At 41.6% G+C, this 19,641-nt stretch overlaps 1 protein-coding gene across 16 annotated transcripts in view; it reads right to left on the minus strand.

Annotated features, from left to right (window-relative positions):
* DOCK7 (dedicator of cytokinesis 7) overlaps window positions 1–19,641 on the minus strand; it is a 100,948-nt gene that overhangs the window by 63,961 nt on the left and 17,346 nt on the right. For all 16 annotated transcript variants that reach the window (XM_051624493.1, XM_051624492.1, XM_051624489.1 and 13 more), the window contains exons 3-13: window positions 13,456–13,631; window positions 13,043–13,111; window positions 11,300–11,429; window positions 10,982–11,194; window positions 10,457–10,542; window positions 8,197–8,263; window positions 6,931–7,080; window positions 4,911–4,991; window positions 3,581–3,746; window positions 2,787–2,929; window positions 562–655 (exon numbers count right to left, since the gene is read on the minus strand). In XM_051624493.1, the coding sequence (XP_051480453.1) occupies window positions 562–655; window positions 2,787–2,929; window positions 3,581–3,746; window positions 4,911–4,991; window positions 6,931–7,080; window positions 8,197–8,263; window positions 10,457–10,542; window positions 10,982–11,194; window positions 11,300–11,429; window positions 13,043–13,111; window positions 13,456–13,631 (1,375 nt within the window). The remainder of the gene's footprint in view (window positions 1–561; window positions 656–2,786; window positions 2,930–3,580; window positions 3,747–4,910; window positions 4,992–6,930; window positions 7,081–8,196; window positions 8,264–10,456; window positions 10,543–10,981; window positions 11,195–11,299; window positions 11,430–13,042; window positions 13,112–13,455; window positions 13,632–19,641) is intronic.

The following is a 19,641-nucleotide window of genomic DNA, read 5'->3' on the forward strand; positions in this document are numbered from 1 at the left end:
ATAATTTTGCAAAGTTTTCTTAATACCTAACCTCACTGCAAGGACAGCTGAGTGCTGGGAGAGATGATCTTAGGAAGCTGTAGGAATGCTGCCACTGGAGATGTTCAAGAACAGGTTATGTAAATATTGTCAGAAACAGCACAGGTCAGGGACCAGTGATGTTTCACTGCTAGTTTGCCAACGATTTTACTTCACTTCCTCAAACAGAGGTGGAGTCTGTTCCTATTAACCAAGTGGGAGCCAGGAGAGAGATCTCTCCTCAGCTGGAGGTTGGTATTTTACCCAGGAAAACAGAGGCTCCTCAGGCTCCTCAGCCCCTGCTGGGCTCAGGACTCTGGGGTTTGCACCCTCTTCTCTCAAATCCTACTCTCAGTGTCAGGAGCTGTGTATGCATATGTGCCTGTGAAAAACCTGCCAAAACACCATCCTCAGTACTCACGATCTACCAGGGATCTACCAGGGTTTTTTTCATCTGGTCACTTACAAGAACTGGGTGGCTTCTGGGAAGAACTAGCCAATTACCTTACCACCTGTGTGAGCCAAAAAGCTCTGGAGCAATACCTGTGATGGGCCTCAACCTCCGCAGCACCGATGAGGGTCGCCTCATGTCAGCAACAAACTTGTACAAGTCTTCATCGCTCAGACGATCACCCTCCTGTTGGGTGGTGGGGAGAAAATGGTTATCTACACAACCTTCTGGATGTGAGAGAATGAAGAAACCATCTAGACTCTACAGCCTCTTTCCTCTGATGTCAAAATGTACCTTCTCAGAACAAGGTGTTAACATTAACATGCTAAATTACAGTTCATTTCTCCATCCTTTTTCCTTCCTTTTCTCCTTATTAATCATCATGACAGCTATAGGAACTTCTCATTGAAAACCTTTTCTCTCCCCATCAATATTATCTTTTTCCAAACTGAGAATGGCTGCTAAAAGATCTCACCCAAAATATCCAATTTTTAGCAAGTCTAATAGTTTGAAAAAGCATCCGTCATTCAGGTAGTGAACCTCCTTCCTTCTCCTCTGCCTTCTTCTCTTTGGTGTGAGTCTAAAAGAATCCTAATTTTCAGGAGAAGTGTTAAGAAACAGTGGAAAGTGGAAGGAGCCTGTTGTCAGCTTTCCTTGTGCCACATTCTGGTAGCTCAGAATTTCATCCATTTTGGAAACATTACAGAAAATGTGACTCTGCCACCCTCTAACCATCCAAAACCAGAAGATACCTGATAATAAAGTTAATAAATCACAATATGAAAAAAAGAAGCAAATGGAAGGAGAAAAACTCTGGGTAGCATCAATTAATTGTACTCAATGGGAGAAAAGAAAGGGAAGATAAAGAAACAGAAGAACTACAAACTTAAAGTATTAAATCAATAAATTAATAAAACAAGCTGCTTCAAAGTTGTCAAGTGAAAACAACCTTGAGAAAGTAAATAAATACATGCTTTTGTAAATCATTACTAACTTAATGAGTATTGCAAAGAGGGCTGCAGAACATGGCCAGTGGAATGGCTGCATTGGCAGTGCTGTAATACAATTTTGCTTACTTTCTCCATCGTGGGTGAATATGTTACAGAATTGGATTTTCTGTTAACACCCCAAGCAAAAGGAACTTCCTGTGCGGCTCTGTGTCACCGAGACCCCAGAGATATCATTCCCAGAGCTCAGTTTCAGTCACACTGAGTTTCAGGAAAGCTTGGAGCACCAGAGGCACGGGTGACCCTCTACCTTCCATGGATTGCACCACAGTAACTTCATGCCCTTAATGACATTTCTCCTTATTTACCCTACTGTATTTAACAGTAGACTTTGGATGGCTGCCCACAGTGAAAGTGGTACACAACCAAAACAATCAGAACAAAAAAAAGAGCTTAATCAACTTTCCCCATATAGTATCTAAAACTTTGCATTTCCAAGAATCCAGAAATCAGTCCAAAAAATACCTGGTTGCTCACTAGTAAATCTCTTTTTATCCACAAAGTTGACGTTCAATTAACAACTTTCCTGAACCAGACGTTCAGCGAATCTTAGCAAGTACTAATGAACTGAAGCAATTTTCTAAGCTTGACTAAAAAATTTATTCCATTTAATCATGTTTTCTACTGCTTCTCAGAAAGATCCCAAGCTCTGGCTAAGAAGAGTCCCAAGCCCTGGCTACGAAGAGTTGCCACTAAGTGAAGCAGCATCAGAAGTGAAATGCTTTGCTATCTCACACATCCCTGTTGTGTCCAGGGGACTGATGCCAACCTCAAATCTCATTGATGAACCTGGTTCTGAGCCTGCTGATGTTTCAATGGGATCCTCTATCACCCAACGAAAGCAACTCCTAGAGTAGGACAAATACTGGAATACTTTTTAGCACATACTAGCCCACCGAAGTTATCCTCAGGTTTTGTGAAGTTGCTTCTCTGAGCATTTTTCTGATGTTGGCCAGTGGTTTTTCCAATGCGTGTCAGAAAAATCTGGAGCTCAATAAACTGATGCTCTCCCAGTTCTGTTAGTTAGGTAAGTCACTTTACCATCCAGTAATTTCCAAAACATCATTATTCACAGTAAACTTATTGAAAGAACCCACCAATTGACTGTGGACTGATCCACTGCTGGTAGAATTAAGCAGACGAGATAAAAAACCCACTGCATGTTGTTTAAAGACATCCTGCAATGGGGGAACAGACATGACACACACTGACAGCATCACAAACTGATCATTCAGGTCTCAACTGACTTCTCATGATCAAATCATCCTGTACAGGGAGCAAGTCCTTAGTTAGCTAGCTTCATACAATACCTGTTTAAAGAAGTTTGTCACTGTCAGAGTAGCTGGCCTAAAGCTGGTTAGATTGCAAGCCTCATCCCCACTTGTGGTTCTCTCTAACGAACGCCTCCCAACAATACTGGAATTCCGCCTCTCCGACCACGATCCCTTACGTTCTTCATGAAAGAAAAAAAAGGGGAAGGCATTAAAAAAGAAAGAACAAAAACAATTGTCCAGGAGCCTACTTTTGTTCTAAACAGGATTTTTCCACACAAGATAGCTGCTGCTTTTGGAAATTATGCAATAAGTGTGATAGAAGAGGTGGTTATGCTAAGACAATCACACTCCTGAGGCATCAGGAGGCTGTGAAGCACAGCTGACTCCTCCTGCTCCTCTCACAGCAACCTCACCCCACTGCCTTACTGCTATTATAAAAGTCTTTATCCTGTGGAGATTTATGTATTTCTCTTGCTCTGAAAGATGATGAAGCTGGCAGTTTTGGGGATGCTGAAGAGCAGTTTCAAGATGAGCTGTGTGGTTCACAAAGATTAATCCACTCCTTTGGAAAATGTTCATCAGCCTGTAACGTGCTCTCAGTGTTGGAAGCCTGGTTTTAAATAATATAACAGATGGTTTGCTTGTAAAATCCTTGAAAGATAAATCCATTTGTTATCATGGACTTTTCTGTTTTATTTCAACCATGACCCAAGACTATCAGAGGGCAGGGGGAGGAAAGCAATAAAAGGAGCAGATACAGGGCATGAATCAAGACTTCAGTGAACTCTGGATTTGTCCACATTCCCTCATGCAGATGCCAGATACTCTACCTCCTGTGCCAACTTCTACTTCAGTGGAATCTCTTTCCAAACTTCCAGCACTGCTCACAATGTTCATTAAATGAATGGCTGTCCAGGCAAAAGGCATTCGATACTTGCCCAGTCTTTGGCAAAACTGTTCTGCCTGGGCTTTCAGTTTCTCCAACTTCTCCTTATTCTGTGAAGAAAATTGTCCACCCAAGAGATTAAAAGGAGAGGAATAGGACCAAAGTTCATTTAGTGCTTCAACAGCACCTTCTAGAGGAGGGATCACTAAATGCTAGAGAAGGAGACATCTGCTTCATGAAAGTGTCACCAGGCCAGCAGTACCAGACACAGGACAGCCTGCCAGAGCAGCTGGCTTCATGCTCTTAAGCCTCCTGACTAGCCTGTCAAATCCCAGTGAACTCATCTGCCTACAGCCCGTTCAAGAAAGAAAGGCTGAATTTCACTCTGTGAAGTCTAGAATGGCCATTCTCAATGTGATTGTATCACAGCCAGGGCTCAGGTCATCTGGATTGCATGGGAAACTGAAAACATTCCTCAAATAAGCAGCATCACACTCAGGAGACAGGCTGCATTTAAATGTGTGGGAAAGACAAAGGATCAGCCAAACTGGGGCAGGTCCATGCCATCCACTGCACTCGAGAGGACCATGCCCAAACTGCTGAAGAACAGAATTAACAGGACATTGTTAGTGGAAAAACCAAGCACTAAAACATAATATTTTACATCTGTGCTTACTGTAAGTACAAAGTGCAGCTTTATCCCGCTGTTGAGTGTGGCCCTTCTTTATGGTATCAGGAAAAAGAAAAATCAGCAGGAAATAACAGAAAAAAAAAAGAACCAGAAATGCACTGCAATTCAAAATCAGGCCTGATGGACAATCTCCTGGTAACATACTTCACCCACTTGATAAAGCTCCTAGAAGGCAGAGGTACTGTGATGGGGTTAAGCTGCAGAAAAGTGGAAATTTTGCAGCAAATTCACATCAAAAGCTGCCTATGCTTGGCCCAGCTATAAGCACACAGCTGATCCTCTGGGACAGGGAATCACAGCTGACTGAGCTTGATGGTAACCACACATCTCCCCTGTCAGCTGCAAAAACTGATGACCTTTAACTACTCTGCCCCAATAAGCCATCAAGATTCAAGGGTCTTTGACTCTTCTTTGGCCTTCAGAATTTGACTACATTATTAAGTAAAGACAGATCCTTTTGACAACAGGAAGAGTATCAATGGCTATGAAGTCCAAGGTAAAAGAAAATAAGGTATGCTTAATTTCTAATAAAATGCTTTAAAACAGTAGCTAAATTTAATCAAAACATCACAAAAATTCTTACCTTGGCTGCATCAGATTCTTTAAAAATCATATAAGGCTCTGCACATTCCCCAATATCTCCCTGCTGTAACACTTTTTCCAGCTGAGAAGGGAAAATGAACCATTATAAGGACACATATCCAGCAAGAACTGTTAAATTAAACAAACATTAGGAAGCAAAAACATCCTTTCAAAAGAGTTAAAGCTTGATTTCCCTTTGTGATTTGGGGAACAAGTGCTGCACTGAAGTTGTTACAGCCATTATGTTCCCAGATTTCCTGCTTAAACTGAATCACACATGTAAAATATAGGTTCAAAGGGAATGTACACCACTTCACTTTGGTTTGATCTGTACTAGAGCCACCTTCAGCTCATTTTTAAGGGCTTAAAGACAGCTTACACTGTCTTCTGCATCACCATTTTCAGAATGCTGTTACTTCTTTTCTCCATATTAAGGACCTGCTGCAGCAGCAAGAAAAGGTGGCTCAGATACACTCAGCTACAAGCAGCACTATTTCACATTAGTGTGTTTTAAAACCAAATAATGAAATAGTCAAATAATTAAAATTAGCCAAAGAGTTTGCTTCTGAAGTCTCCAAGTCAGTCAGTTGAACAAAAAACTGTTTAACACTCAGTTTCTAAAAGAAATATCTTGCCTATCATATGCATTGACAGTTTCTTTCAGAAGTATCCTGGCCCTCCCTCCCACACCCGCTCCTGTGCACAAGGGGATTAGAACATCTTTAAACTTCTCCCATGCTTATAAAGTGCCATTCACACTTGTCATCTACTAGAACTCCACAAGGCTACCGGAATATAAAGAACAAAATGACTTTCCATCAAATTTTGCACTCCCTGGTGAGTTTATGCTAGCAATACCAGCTCTCTGAAAAGTGATTTCCCACTAAGACCCATGTGAAAATTCACCCAGTAAGCCATGTTATGCACCTGCTTTATTTATCTCTGACTATATCCTTTTCATCATCAAATCAAAAAACCACTAAGCCACCTCTTGGATCACTGGTTTTACAAGCACTAATGTGCAGACACAAGCTCTTTCAGACAGACCCCGATCTCATAAAGATGAGGTTCTCTCTTCCTTGTGTCTTGTAAAAATCAGAAGACTGAATATGTGTGCACAGGCAGAACATTATTTTTAGAAGGAATTCAGAGAATCATACAAAAAATTTGGAGATCAGATGTTCTAACAATACTGAAAGCCTTATGCTCACCTGGGACTGTTCTGTCATGCCACAAAGCTTTGATTAATTTTCTAGAGCTTATTCCTCATTTAAGGAGCAATTTATTAAGAACTTGCACAAACCTCAGTCACCAGGGTTTTCAAAACACAGCACCCAGGCAGCAGGCACTGCAGCCACTGCCTGTGACCTGAAAGCATGTGCTGAACTCCCCTTTTTACAATAGCATGACTTTTATGCAGAGACCAGCCAACAAAACTGATTCAAATGCCAGCCTGAACTTGTAACATCTGTGCACTCATTGAATCAAATGAAAGAAAAGAAAATAACTTTTATCTTCGTATTCTTTATTCCAGGAGTGACCAAAGAGGCATTTTATTTCAGCTATGGATCTCACTCTTGTAGCAATTCAGATTCTTCTAGACATTTGAAAATCTGGCTTAAGGGCATATATAATTTTTAAAATGAGATTCAGATCAATATATATTTTTAGATTACTCACATATCTACCACCTTAAGGAGTCAGCACATTGTTTCATATGAAAACCAAGATCAAGCCCCAGAAAGCTGCTCTATCTCAAGCAAACCTTTGTTCTCTTCTCAGTTTTTTAGTAACACAACAATACACACCTTCACTGAACTGTTCCTGTTACAAAGGAACTTAATGTACTAAGTGAGAATATCTGAAATGAAACATTATTCTGTGGTGCCAGAGAATCTGAGAATAGAATTCTGCTCTCACATGTCAATATGAAGCCAACTGCTCAGCCAGACTTGCTTATATTTTATTTTAAGTAGAAAACAAGAGACAATAACAATTTCAATTTCTCTGGCATTTCTTACCTTTATTACCAGAAAGACATCTTGAGAGGGGTAAGTGATAGAAAAGATGGCAGATCTGGCCAGTGTGGATATAGCAGCAGGGGGGACATGTGGACGAAGCATTCCCTTCATTTGTTCCGAGTTTAAATCAAAGTAGAAATTTTCTGAAATCTAAGGAAGAAGTTGGGTAGCTTACAGCCTTAGTTATACTTCTTATTTTTGGTAAAAACTCTTCATAAGCACAGCAGACAATTTCAAAACATGAGGCAAAAAAAACAACCAACAGTGCCTTCTTTTAAACTATGTATATGAAAGAAAAACAAAAAGGTCTTTTTGTCAAGAAGTCTAGGCAGGAAACTGCCTCCAGAAAATTATCTTTAAGATTATTCATAGAAAAAGAAAAAAACAACAAAACTTGAAAGCCAGGCAGTGAGCTTTCTAGACCCAACACCAAATCCTCGACTGTATCAAGGCTGCAAAGTCAAAATGAATGTGAGCTGGTTGTCAACACCAGAGGTCACTAAAGAACTTAGAACAGTAGAGAGAAAAAATATGGAGTAATGGGATGATAAAATTGGCTTATGAAATGTGATTTAAATATTAAACAAAGTTCACATAATATTCCACATTCTCTCATCTACATAACTTAAAACTCAATGCATTAAATTCAAATCTTAGAGAGATAAATGTCAAAATGCATATTTTTAACATTTTTCTCTCTACTACTGCTAATATCTTGAATTAGGAAAACTAAGAGACTCTTCAAATATTAAATACAGAACATAAATACAAGAATAAGTGTATTTTCCTTTTCCTACAACTTAGATCTTGAAAAGACTCCTGAGTTTTGTTTTGGTTTTAGCAATTTTAGCATGTAGGACTTTCTTGTGCATTATTAAAATGTTACTTGGACACATTCCATGCTGAATCACAATAAAGAGGTTAAGAAAGTCATAAAAACTTAACCTAAATAAAAGGTTTCAGTTACTTAAGTTCTCTCTGGGAAGAGACTTTTGAAAGCCAAGACTGGACAATATAGATGTATTCTGATTCGAGGCACTCCTGTATTAGATAAACTTTTAGAAAAGTGGTTATACTTCAGCTGTTTTACTAAGTAGAACACCACCACACAAGATGGTTCATGAAATGCTTTCATCATTCTTCCAGCCCCTGGTGTCTCACTGCCTCTATAAAGGTTCACTTCCAAAATTAATTCCTCCTTTCTTTTTAATACAGGTTTGTAATGATTCAGTGGAAATGTCATCACTCCAGTAATTAAAGACCTACCTTTTTCTTTTCTTTAACATCATACAAAGCCAAACTTGCAAAAATGGGCTCAATTTCTATTTCAAATCTTGAAGGAAAGAAACATAAAATCAGTTGACTTGCATTTTGTAAGAAAGAATATCCTACCCCCCTCTCCAGATCCCTCCTGGCTGATGGCTGACCTCTGCTCACCCGAGATGTCAGAGCAGCTGGGCCAACCCAAGGGCTTGCTTCTGGCTCTAAAAGGATCTTGTTCCCCATTTTTCCCCCTACTCCTCTCCTGTCCTGCTTCCTCTCCATGGCCTCTGCTCCCTTCCACCAGGACATGCACGGGTGTTCCCTGGACCTTCTCAAAGCCATTTCAATACATTGACCCAACAGAAAGGTTGGGATTAGGGTGACAGCACATAAAGCCTACTTTTCTATAGATGCTTTTATCTGCTTCAACAGTTGTTTGGACGCTAAGCAAAGCAACCTAACAGCTTCCTTAAAGGGAGAGGAATTATTATAGCTTCCTTAATAATTCCCTAGGGGAATTATTAATTGGGACAGCTGGACCACTTAGCTCCTCTGATTACCTCGAGAAGTTGCCCTATGTGCCCATTTACTACCCTGACCTGTTGATATCCTAAATGGCCAACTGCTCCTCTCAAGCATTACTGACCAGAAAGCTCCTTCCTCTGCAGAATTGGGGACAGCTATTCTGGCAATTTTTAATGCTTAACTTTTGACAGAAAATACCAATATCTCAAAAAGTTTCTCAGAAAGGTGTCCGTTTTTCAGAGTAACTGTTACCAAGTAGCATTAAATGCTAACTGAAACGCTTCTGACAAAAAGACTAACATACCAAAAAAACCCTTATTGTTAAATCACCTGGGTGGGTTAAAGAAATTAAAAAACATTCGAAACCTGACCCTACACCAGAGTGAGCAGGGGCTGAAATGCCATTCTCCTGTCTGCACAGCCTCCCCCTGAAATAATGCCCAATCCATGGTGGGATACCCCCAGGCACCCCATCCTTGCCCAGAGCTCTCAGCTTGTCAGCCTGGAACTCTTTCTGCCAAGATGGAGAACAACACACAGGACTGCATCATCAAACAGGAATCTCCTCTAGTTTTGCAAAAAAAGTTGAGATTAACCTAAAAATGATCTTGCTTAGGTTATCTTTGCCTTCTCCCTGGGGAAGAGACTATGCTCTTCTTTTTGTGCCACTAAGACAGCACGATCTTGGATGCTCACAATCACAACTGCAAGTACAGTTTCAGACATTACAAACAAGCAAGTAGTTGGGCAGTTTTGCTATAAATTTACAGTCAGCAAGAGATGCTTAAATAGCAGAAATCATTAATTTCCAATATGTCATTTATTTATTCTAAAGATACCATCCTTTGGAGAGGAAGCTCCACTGCTACTGCATATTATGTTGTTCCAGTTCATAAAAGGCTGCAAAATCAGTTCATCTCTATGGCTATATTAGGTCCTGGAGCACTCTACGAGCAGGAGATATGTCCCACACATATATCTCTGTTATGAGCAGCCATGTAGTCTAACTGGAGCTCTCTAATAAGAAGGGTTGACCTAACTGAGGACACAGAAGATGAATACAGCAGTGTGGAAAATCAGTTTTGTACTTTATTTCTCCAAGGGAATAACAGTAAAATTTTACCTTGTGTTATTAGAGAAGAGTTACAGGCAATGAACCAGCTGCAGGTAACCCTATATTCAGGAGCTCCACTTCATTAAACTTGTTTAACAGGTTTCTATTCCTCCAGTTAATGCTTGCTAAGTATATAAAGTCTTCACTCTTAAAGGGACACAGTCAAGGTTGTTGAGCCTAAACTTTGGCAAATCTTTGGTTGTCTAATTTTTAAGGCTTAAGCATCTTTCATCTTTTTTTTGCCCCTCTCAAACATCTTTGTTCCAGAGCTGAACACCAATGACTGGCCAACTTCAAAGGCCTGAAGGAGCACAGAGTAGCATGCTTGCTGTTAACACAGGACAGGTATAGCTACAGACTGGCTGAAAAGCAGCACAGAGAAGGGCCAAGGAAGGTCACCACTTTCTGTATCACACCACTGTGCAAAGGCTTGAAGATAAAAATGTCTGATGCACAGTACTGAGTGATGTATTCTTTATAGAACTAATGTTTAAGCCTACGACCAACCAAGCAATGTTACATCCCTTCAAGGGCAACAAGCAAGGCAGCAGAGTTATTCCAGATGCACATGGATACAACAGCAGATGGAAATTCTCAGTTTCTGTCTGTTGGAGCAATACTTACTTAAGGGACAAACACTTCACCAGGAGTCTTTGGCCAAAGTGTTCTTTGGGTACTTCAGGGATGCTAAGTCTTTCTATAGGCTCCTCCTGAAATTCATCACAGGACCAGCAATTTAGAGACATGACACTTGCAATTTAGAGACATGACACTTGCAATTTAGAGACATGACACTTGCAATTTAGAGACATGACACTTGCACAAACATGAAGTAAACATACCTATCGCTTACCTTTTCTAAGACACTAGCATCAATTTCATTTGAGGCTTACCAGAATGTTGCATTCAGCAGCATAAATATGCTAAATGTAAGCCATTTAATGTTTCCAACATTACTGCATAATCCCAAAGGAAAACCAATCATCAGAAAGCAAATCTATGATAAGAAAATATGCTAAAACCCCATAAAATAACTAATTCCTCCTGGATATTAAACATAGGTGATCTTAACTCCTTTAAGTCTGTGGTGGACTGAGAATTTTCAGACTCCCATGCTTTTTAATCTGTCCCACATGTACATGAAAATACCTCATCTGGTGCTGGGTGTAGTGCAAAAAGTTCCTTGTGCCTGCTGGACTTCCTCTGATCTTCATTGTGGTGGTCGATCTCTTCATTTGGGGTTCGGTCCAGCAGGTTTGGGAGAAGAGCATCTGGGAGGGAGTTCTTCAGATCAAAAATACTGCACGCCCAGCTGCCCCGGGGAGTGTCATCAATCGACATTGAACGGCGCTTAAGGTCATCCTGAGATTCAACAAATTAAAAGCAACTTTACAGGGGAAGGGACTGCACTTTTAAAATGGGATCATAAATTAGGTTTTATGTAGCAAGGTTTTAAAGGTACATTACTTGTTCATCCTGGTAGCTGTTGCCATCTGGAGCTTCATCAGACTCAAAGATCTGCTTGGGGAGCCCCTTTTGCCTCTCCTTCTGATTGTCTAAGGTGTTGGGATTAAATCCAGTTCCCAGCTTGTGATATCTGAAAGCAAAGTATTTCAAATGGGTTCTTAACATCCCTTTTGACACAAAACCCAAAAGGAGAATTCAAAACAGACCGAGTACTATCAGTGTGGGTCCTCTCAAAGTATAAACTGCTCTCTGCAAACAGTACTGCCAGTCACCCTCCACTGTAGCTGGGTAATAATTCAACATCCAGTGTTCCAGTACTACAATGTGACTCTGTTCAACCATAAAGCAACCCTGGGGGATGTCAAAAGAAGTATTATCAGTGGCCAATTAAGGTCATCATAAAATGTATGCTTGTGATGCCAAGCTTAAAACAGGACAAGAACAAGGGGAAGGAAAGCCAGTGGTTCTGCTGGAGCAAGAACTGACTTGGAGCAGAAAGTACTAATACCTTTAAAACCAAAACACCAACTTCAGGTAGGACTGCATGGAGCACAGAAGTCCTCAGCACCTCTGGAAAACACATGCCTTTCCAACCCCAACTAAAAAGAGCATCTTTCTACAGCATCTTTATAAGCAGAATCAGGTCCTTCAGAGCTTTCCAGAGTCTAAAAGTGCTTGCTAGTAAACAGTCTGTCTACTGTGGCTGACAAGATCAGATCTCTTTGACTAACAAGCTTTTGGATAGCACATGGCACTACGTCTATATTTACAGACACATATGGCCAGAGCCACAGCCTCCTTACAGTACACACCCAGTTCCCAAAGTAGTACTGGGGACACAGCTAGAATTAATTAACTCTCTCTCAGGGTTCTTTCCGGTTGGGTTTGTTTGGGGTTTTTTTGTACGAGATTACAAAACACATTTTTATTAGGCCATCTTTGCACTGCAAAGCATATCTTCAGCATCCCCTGAAGTGGTTCTCAGTACAACATTAAACCAGTCAATTGTAGCAACTGCCACAAGGGCAGAGCTGTAAGTGTAGTCAAGTCATTTGTAGGTGATGCACATCACATGGATCACTTACTGCTTGACAGTAGCTCTTGAAGTCATCAGACTTTCAATCATTCAAGAGTGTATTTTCCAAGTCAAGCTACTCAGCAACCTTCCTGCTAATTTGCATAAATTAATCAATGCATGCACATTCTCTAAACTGTTACCTCATTAGGTAAATGTTGTGATAGTTCAAACATTAACAATTATTTGTGTCGATTACATCACTTCTCAAAGCCTCTTTGGGAACAAAAGAAAGCTGCAGAGGGCACCTTATCTATTATGTGGTTGTGACTGCACATAAATCTTAAATTGTTACAAAACTCACGCATTAGATCTTGAAAAAGAGCTAAAAACATATGGAACACAGAAAGAAATAAATGCTGAAAATTATTTTACTTGTTTGCATTCCCTAGTTTCTCTACCATTCTAAGGGACCAACTGTTGACTAAGATGGCCTAGATTTTCAAAAATGCCCCAAGGGATCTGATGTCTGAGATCTAATTTTCAAAACACAAAGCATCATTTCAGCTAAATACAAAGCATCAGTTCAGCTGAGCTGAGCAACTAAAAGCCAGGGCACATGGAATCAGTAGCCAGAACAACAGTTTTTGAGCTTCCTCATACCAGCTAGCCATCCTGCAAAAATTTGAATATGAAATAAAGCTGACAAATACCACAGGGGAACTCACTTTCTGTTCACAATTGCCCAGTCTTCCGTGTAACTTCTTACACAGTCCCTCACATGAGGGTCCATCTCACTGTTAAGAGAATAAAAAAAAAAACAACACTTTCAAAATCACAGGCATAATTATAGAATCATAGAATGGTTTGGCTTGGAAGGGACCTTAAAGATCACCCAGATCCAACCCCCTCTGTTGGCAGGGACTCCTCCCTCTAGACCAGGTTGCTCAGAGCCCCATCCAACCTGCCCCTGAACATTTGATCGTGACTTCTTGAACACACACACACACACACAGCCACTTAGGTGTGTATTTACGCTTTCAGCCTTTTACAGACACAATTTCCAGGCTTCAGCCCTGCAAACCCTCAAACCCAGAGCAATTAATTCCCTTGAGGGAGGTGTCACCCTGTCACCTCCTACCTCTCCTCCGGCACAGCCGACACAAGCGTCCGACACTCCCGGGGCGTGTACACCACCTCGATGTCATCAGCAGGAAACTCCAGCAGGTCCCTCAGGGGTCCTGACTCCCCTGCAATGGGGTGTGTATTAAGGTAGTCCTCCAACTCAACTGGCTCCACTGCTTCTGTGAGTGGCACCTGGGAAAAGACAAGCAATGGAAGGGTCTTAAAAGAAGGTGAAAGAGAAAATAAAAATCTCAGGCACATACTCCACTTTGCTTTTTAAACCAGCTCTTCTGCCTTGCTGATGAAACTTGATCTAACATCAAGTGATAATTAACCCTAATAGTGTTAACCTCAGCTAATAAAAATCAAACAAAGCTGTTTTTCATGTCATATCTTTTATCTGTTATTCCCCTGGGTATTTCTGACGCATGCCGTCATTATCCACAAAAATGCAAACTAAAAAAAAAAGGTATTCTCATCTATGTTCAATAAATTCATCAGTTTGTATTAAAAAAAATTAAATAAATTAAACGTTGTACTTTATTTGCCTTGTGTATGACTTTGGATTTGTTTCTACCATGCTCTGATCACAGCGGGAACCTTCACCCAGATCCAAGATGCAAGAAAGCCTTTCACCCTCAGGCACGGCCCCCAGACGGGAATCCAGAGCTGGGGCTGATTTACCAGGAACTCAGGAGGCCACAGAAATCTAAACCCTAACATCATTTTGAATCAAACCAATTCTCTGGGGAACACCAAAAGCAGTGTTTGTCCACCACAGGTACAAGTTTAACCACCTCTTCTCCCTGATATTAGGACCTTTAGTGCCACGATGACTCTACCCATGTCAGGAAGGGACAGTGCTCTAAATGAAATGGATGCTCAAAAAGCATCTTTGCTGGGCACAAACCTTGCACCAAAGCACAAGGAATGACCGAACAAACACACATGTAAGGAAAACTGCAGATTCCACTGCCAGCACTGACCTCACCATAATGAAAAATGAGCTTTCTTTAGGTACATGAAAAAAAATAATTGCATAAACTATACACATCCTCACATTGCATAACTGTGTGTTTTTACATATGTATATTATATAAATACATACATATATTCTGATATGAGATCATTATGCTATGAGGCTGTACATAAACATAAAGAAAATGTAACACTAGAAACAAGTTCTGAGGAACCTGCCTCTACAGCAACTGACAGATTTCCTAGAATTCCCTGGCACATCCTAGCGAGGCTGAGTGCTTTAATGAGAATCACAAAAAAACATCAAAATTCAGCATTTTTTCTCTACTACTTCCTCTTTCCTGTCATCCAGATGATTCCTGTAGGACAGGGAACTACCCTATAGCTTGTCTTCTGTTGGAGATGACAGTAAAAAGAACACTTATGACTTAAGTTATGTATGTACTTCTCAAAAAAATTGTTATGCCAATTCTAAATGCCAGTTTTTAAACTTCCATTGCCAAAAAGTTCTAAAATAAATCAACTTTTTACTCGAAGAAAAAGACTTGGCTAACACAGAGAATACTGACAGAATCTTTCCTGCCGCAGCCAACTTCAATGAATACTGCAATTTTCTGAAAATACAGAAGGCAAATCCTTCAGCAGAAAAATGGTGTGACTCCAGTGAAGGCAAGTGAGTTGGCCCAGATGACTTTATGCCAAAAATTTGGTCCACTAAAAAAACAGGCTATCCAGAAACTCATTATTTAGTTCTGCAATTTAAGTACAAGATAGAAATCAATTTCCATGCAAAGAAATGCACCACAGTCACCATCACCTATTTAACTCCAAGCCCACAACCTTTTTCCACTTCTGATCCTGAATTCTTGCAATGAACTAAAAATATGTGATTTGGAGAGCTTCTGAAAATACAAACCAGGTACTTTTAACTGTTGTCATAACTGCAAAACTCGTGATGAGCAGAATTTGTTGCTGGTCTTTCCCACATTGCAGTTAACATGTCATCACCTCACACGGTTTCTTACCTTCAGATAGACCAGCTCCATTTGGTACCAGGTAACTGACAAAACATGGAGCAGTTAAGTGGGACAGTTTATGATTGAGGATTTGCTAAAAGTACATGTTTTTTTCAGAAGAGCTGCTGCATAATACTGCTGCTACTCTGTGTGTGTGTGATCCTTTCCATGGATAAACCTCAAACTCCAAGAAGAATAAGAACCCAGAAATGGAGACTCCTTGCAAATGAAGATAAAAATAACAAAATTATTGTTATTAATTAATTGTTAATAATATTAAGGCTGGGAAAAAGCCTTCTCTCAGGTCCTCTCCTGGCCAGAGCCCCAACCACGCAGCCTTGGAGCTTCAGCTGGCCACTGAAAGCACCCTCACTGCTAGAAGGCCAGAGGGTTAAGGTAGCCTCAGAGTTAAAGCAGCTTAACTGACCTTATTTTTAAGCTCTAACATTTTAAGACTTACTTTTACACCTCCTGCTGACCTTCCTTCCCCACTGGCACCTCTGAAGCTGAGGCACCTTGCAGTGCACTTGCTCAGCAAAACTGAGCTGACCATGCAGGGGCTGTGCTTCAATCTGCACAAACTCATCTCCCTGTGCATCTCCCCATGTTAACAAAGAGGAACCCTTTCCTCTTTCCCTCTGATCTTTCTAATCCCTTCATCCTGATAAACAGAAAAAAAATTACAAATAGATGAGGAAGGAACTGTATTAATGCACAGTTGAGGGGGACATTCAGGACCAAGCAGACACAGGCCAGAAACTGCCACTGCCCCAAACGTACCATGTTTCCCCATTCCTGGCATTTTACATCTCAGATTTCACTTGTCCAACAAGCGCATTTTAACGTATTGGACAAAAGAGGAATGATCTGGCTATGCTAGTAAAACCCCAGTCGCAAAAGCCTGGCAGTGTATATGGGGATAATCAACACCAGGTCCTGAGGCTCCGCTCTGGGGGTTTCCAAGCCCCTTGTTCATCTCAGGATTAGGCCCAAGGTTGCACTTCACACTTTTCCAGTTTGTCTCTTCAGATAACTATTGTACCGTCAAGATGTAAACAAACATAAAAGTCAAACCCAGAAGCCTGTATTAGACTCGCCATCTGTGCAGTCAGAAATACTGTCTAGCACCTGAGTAAACAGGCCAAACATAAATTCATGGTTATGAAGAGGAACTACTTCATGTCAGACTACTGGCAGATAAAAGGCAAGGACATTATTTTAAGCTTCAGATATTTGTGGGGGAAGAAGTGATGAAAGAGGAGAGGGAAATAAGGATGAACAAATGCACCAAAAGGAAAAAGAACCCAAGTGGTGTCCCCATGCCTGAAATGAACCACAAGAGCTCCTCTTGTGGCTCTTACTGTTGATGGCTTAACCTTTCCTCCATCCTGCTTTACACTCCTGCATCCCTCTGAAGTTGTGGGTGAGACCACAAGCAGACACAGTACACAAGGGGCTACTCCTGTATTATCTGGCCAAAGCATCAGTCACCTGAGAATGTCATACAGACCCCTCAGATAGAATAACCATGCTGAAAGAGTCAGATGAATTCAGATAAAGACCAGGTTCACCCAGCCTCACTATCCCAGCCTCACCACTGACTGAGGAGAAGCAGAACCTGCTCTAGCATTTCACCTCTGAGTCTCCAGGCCCAGTTCACCTCCTGGTGGCACCAGGAAAAATAACGAGGCACCCAACAGCCAACTGACTCCCCTGGCCAATCAGGACTCTGATACTTCCTTAGTTTAGAGAACTTTCACCCTTATCCTTGTGCCCCACTTGACAAAGATCTCCAGATTATCACAAGAATAGCAAGTCCCACTTCTCGCTGCATATTAAAAAGTTTTGAAATCTGCTGCAGCAGAAATGGGGGAACAGCTGAGGAGCTTTAAAGCCGTTCTCTTCAATGCAACCTTCATCCCATATCCAGGAATGGCCTTTCCCACTCCTCCTGACAACTCCTAGGATGTGACAATAGGTGCCTCCTCCATGAACTGCAGCCAGTTTTTCTTCATCAGACTTCCAAAGGCACAGGGACAACTTCAGTCAAGTATTGGCAAACGTGCAGTCCATCTACCAACCAGCTTATAAACCTAACAGGGGGATACTGGAGCATTAGTAAGAAATCATTGAAAAGGTGTCCATTTCTTGCAGTAAGTTTATTAAGACCTTCTGGAAACAGTTGTATAGGAGCTCTGATCATCTTCCCATTCAGGACTCTGGAATAATCTAAAATACATGCCAAAAACATGCAAAGGAAAACCTGCTCCCAGAACCATAATTACTGCTCTTTTAAAACACACTCCTGGATTTTGTACAGCCTGTAATTACAGATCTAATTTTGGGCAACCTTTCAGACAATTCCTCAACACACTTTTCACTCAGTCTTTTTCCCAGGACCAGACACTGCCACCTCACTGAGGGCAAGCACCATTCTGGTGCTAATAAAAGAAATGGAACCACTCAGGGAGAAAGGGGCCACTGGGTATGAGTAAGAGGGGCATAACCTGCTGCCTGCCACCGTAAACACCAAACACAACCTACTAGTAAACTGAAGGTAGAGAAAAAAAATCAAACAAGACTCTCTCTATTTCAGACTCACACAGCCCAATCCCTCCAAATCAAACACATTGCTGGTAAATAACAGCTCTGCATAAGTCCTTAACCTGATCGTAGACACACACCCTGTCAGCTTAACTGAGACACCAGCCTGATTGATCTGGCTTATATGAACTATTTAACACACACACACATGTTCCATAGGTGCATCTGTGTTGTTGCGGTTATGGCTCTCAGAAGTTGCATTGTGAAACCCTATTTCAAAGGTTTACAGCTCTCCTGCAACAGGGACAGTCAAGCTTTCCTCTTTAAGGCTGTGTTATTCTTCACTGTTATATCCCCTTAAAAGCTTGAAAATAAAATTCCGTTTCCTATCGACTTTGTCTTTCCCTAGACAGCAAACATTGTATTTTGCTGTAGTTTTAGTGCACTGCTGGCCGAAACATGTCTCTGTCCTATTTATGTCCTCCTTTTGAGCACCTACCTGTATCATCATCATCAGTTACAGAAGAAGCATCTGCACAAACCTGGTGACAGGGGCAGGAGCCTCTGCTAGGGAATGCGGAAGAACTCCTTGGAGGACAACACAACACCCACTTTACTTCAGCCAAGCATCTCACCCAAGGGCTACAGGAGCAAAAGGCTGACATGGAGGGAAAGCTACACCCCAGGCACCAGGCTGGAAAGCTCATGGCTTATTCCATCCAACCGAGGAAGAAAAATAAAATGCAAAGGGCAGATCTGCCTTAGACCTGCTCTGCTCTGGTGTTCCTAGAACAGATGGGTGCAGCCAGCTCCCTCCTGCACAGAGCAGACCTCTCTGACAAGCAGGACTTCCCATCGGTCCCAGTGACCAGAGCTTTGCCAACCAGTGGTGTTAGCTGTGTGGAACTGACTGGGAAGGCAGCAGCAGCCATGCCCCAAGGGAGCTCAGCAGCCAGCAGTGTGCAGGGACAGGTGATTCAAAAGGCAGCAGGGATGCACAGAGGAAACGGGGATATTTGTCATAGATGCACTTTTCCATTATGCTCCAGAAATGACCAAAGTATTTAATTAGCATGCCATTTAATTAGCCGTTATGAAGTGCCCTGTCTGCACAGACTCCCCCTCCAGTTCGCTGCCTTATTGAACTAATTACACCTACACCAGGACCTGAGGACTAAAGGTTTGCTCTCCTGGGCACTGAGCAGAAGGTCAGTAAGGGATGACAGCAGCAACTAGGGCAGAACAAGGGACAGTTACTATCTCCACCTCACAGATAGTGATGGAAGCACAGAAGTCCTATGCAGATCGTTGACATGTGCTCTGACACCCACAGGCATTCAGATTTTTGCCTGAAGGACTTTAACCCAGACTTTTCCTGCACAGAGAGCTGGGCAGAAGGGATATTTCTAGATCCTGCTCCCGAAGTTTGTTGCCTAACTCACACGTGTTGCACTGAGCATCACGAGTAGTCTCGTGGGACACACTCTAAGCAACACACAGATCCCAGCTATGATTCTGAAGGCTCTTCCAGCCAGCGTGTCAACACAGCCATGAAAAGCACCCTGACCCTTGCATTTCCCTCTCCCTCCCTCACCTCTGCCCTCCCAAGATGCTTATTCTCACAGGGAGACACAATGGCATTTTAAATGGTTATGACGTGATGG

Source organism: Apus apus, chromosome 7 (genome assembly GCF_020740795.1).
Source record: "Apus apus isolate bApuApu2 chromosome 7, bApuApu2.pri.cur, whole genome shotgun sequence".
NCBI lineage: Eukaryota > Metazoa > Chordata > Aves > Apodiformes > Apodidae > Apus > Apus apus.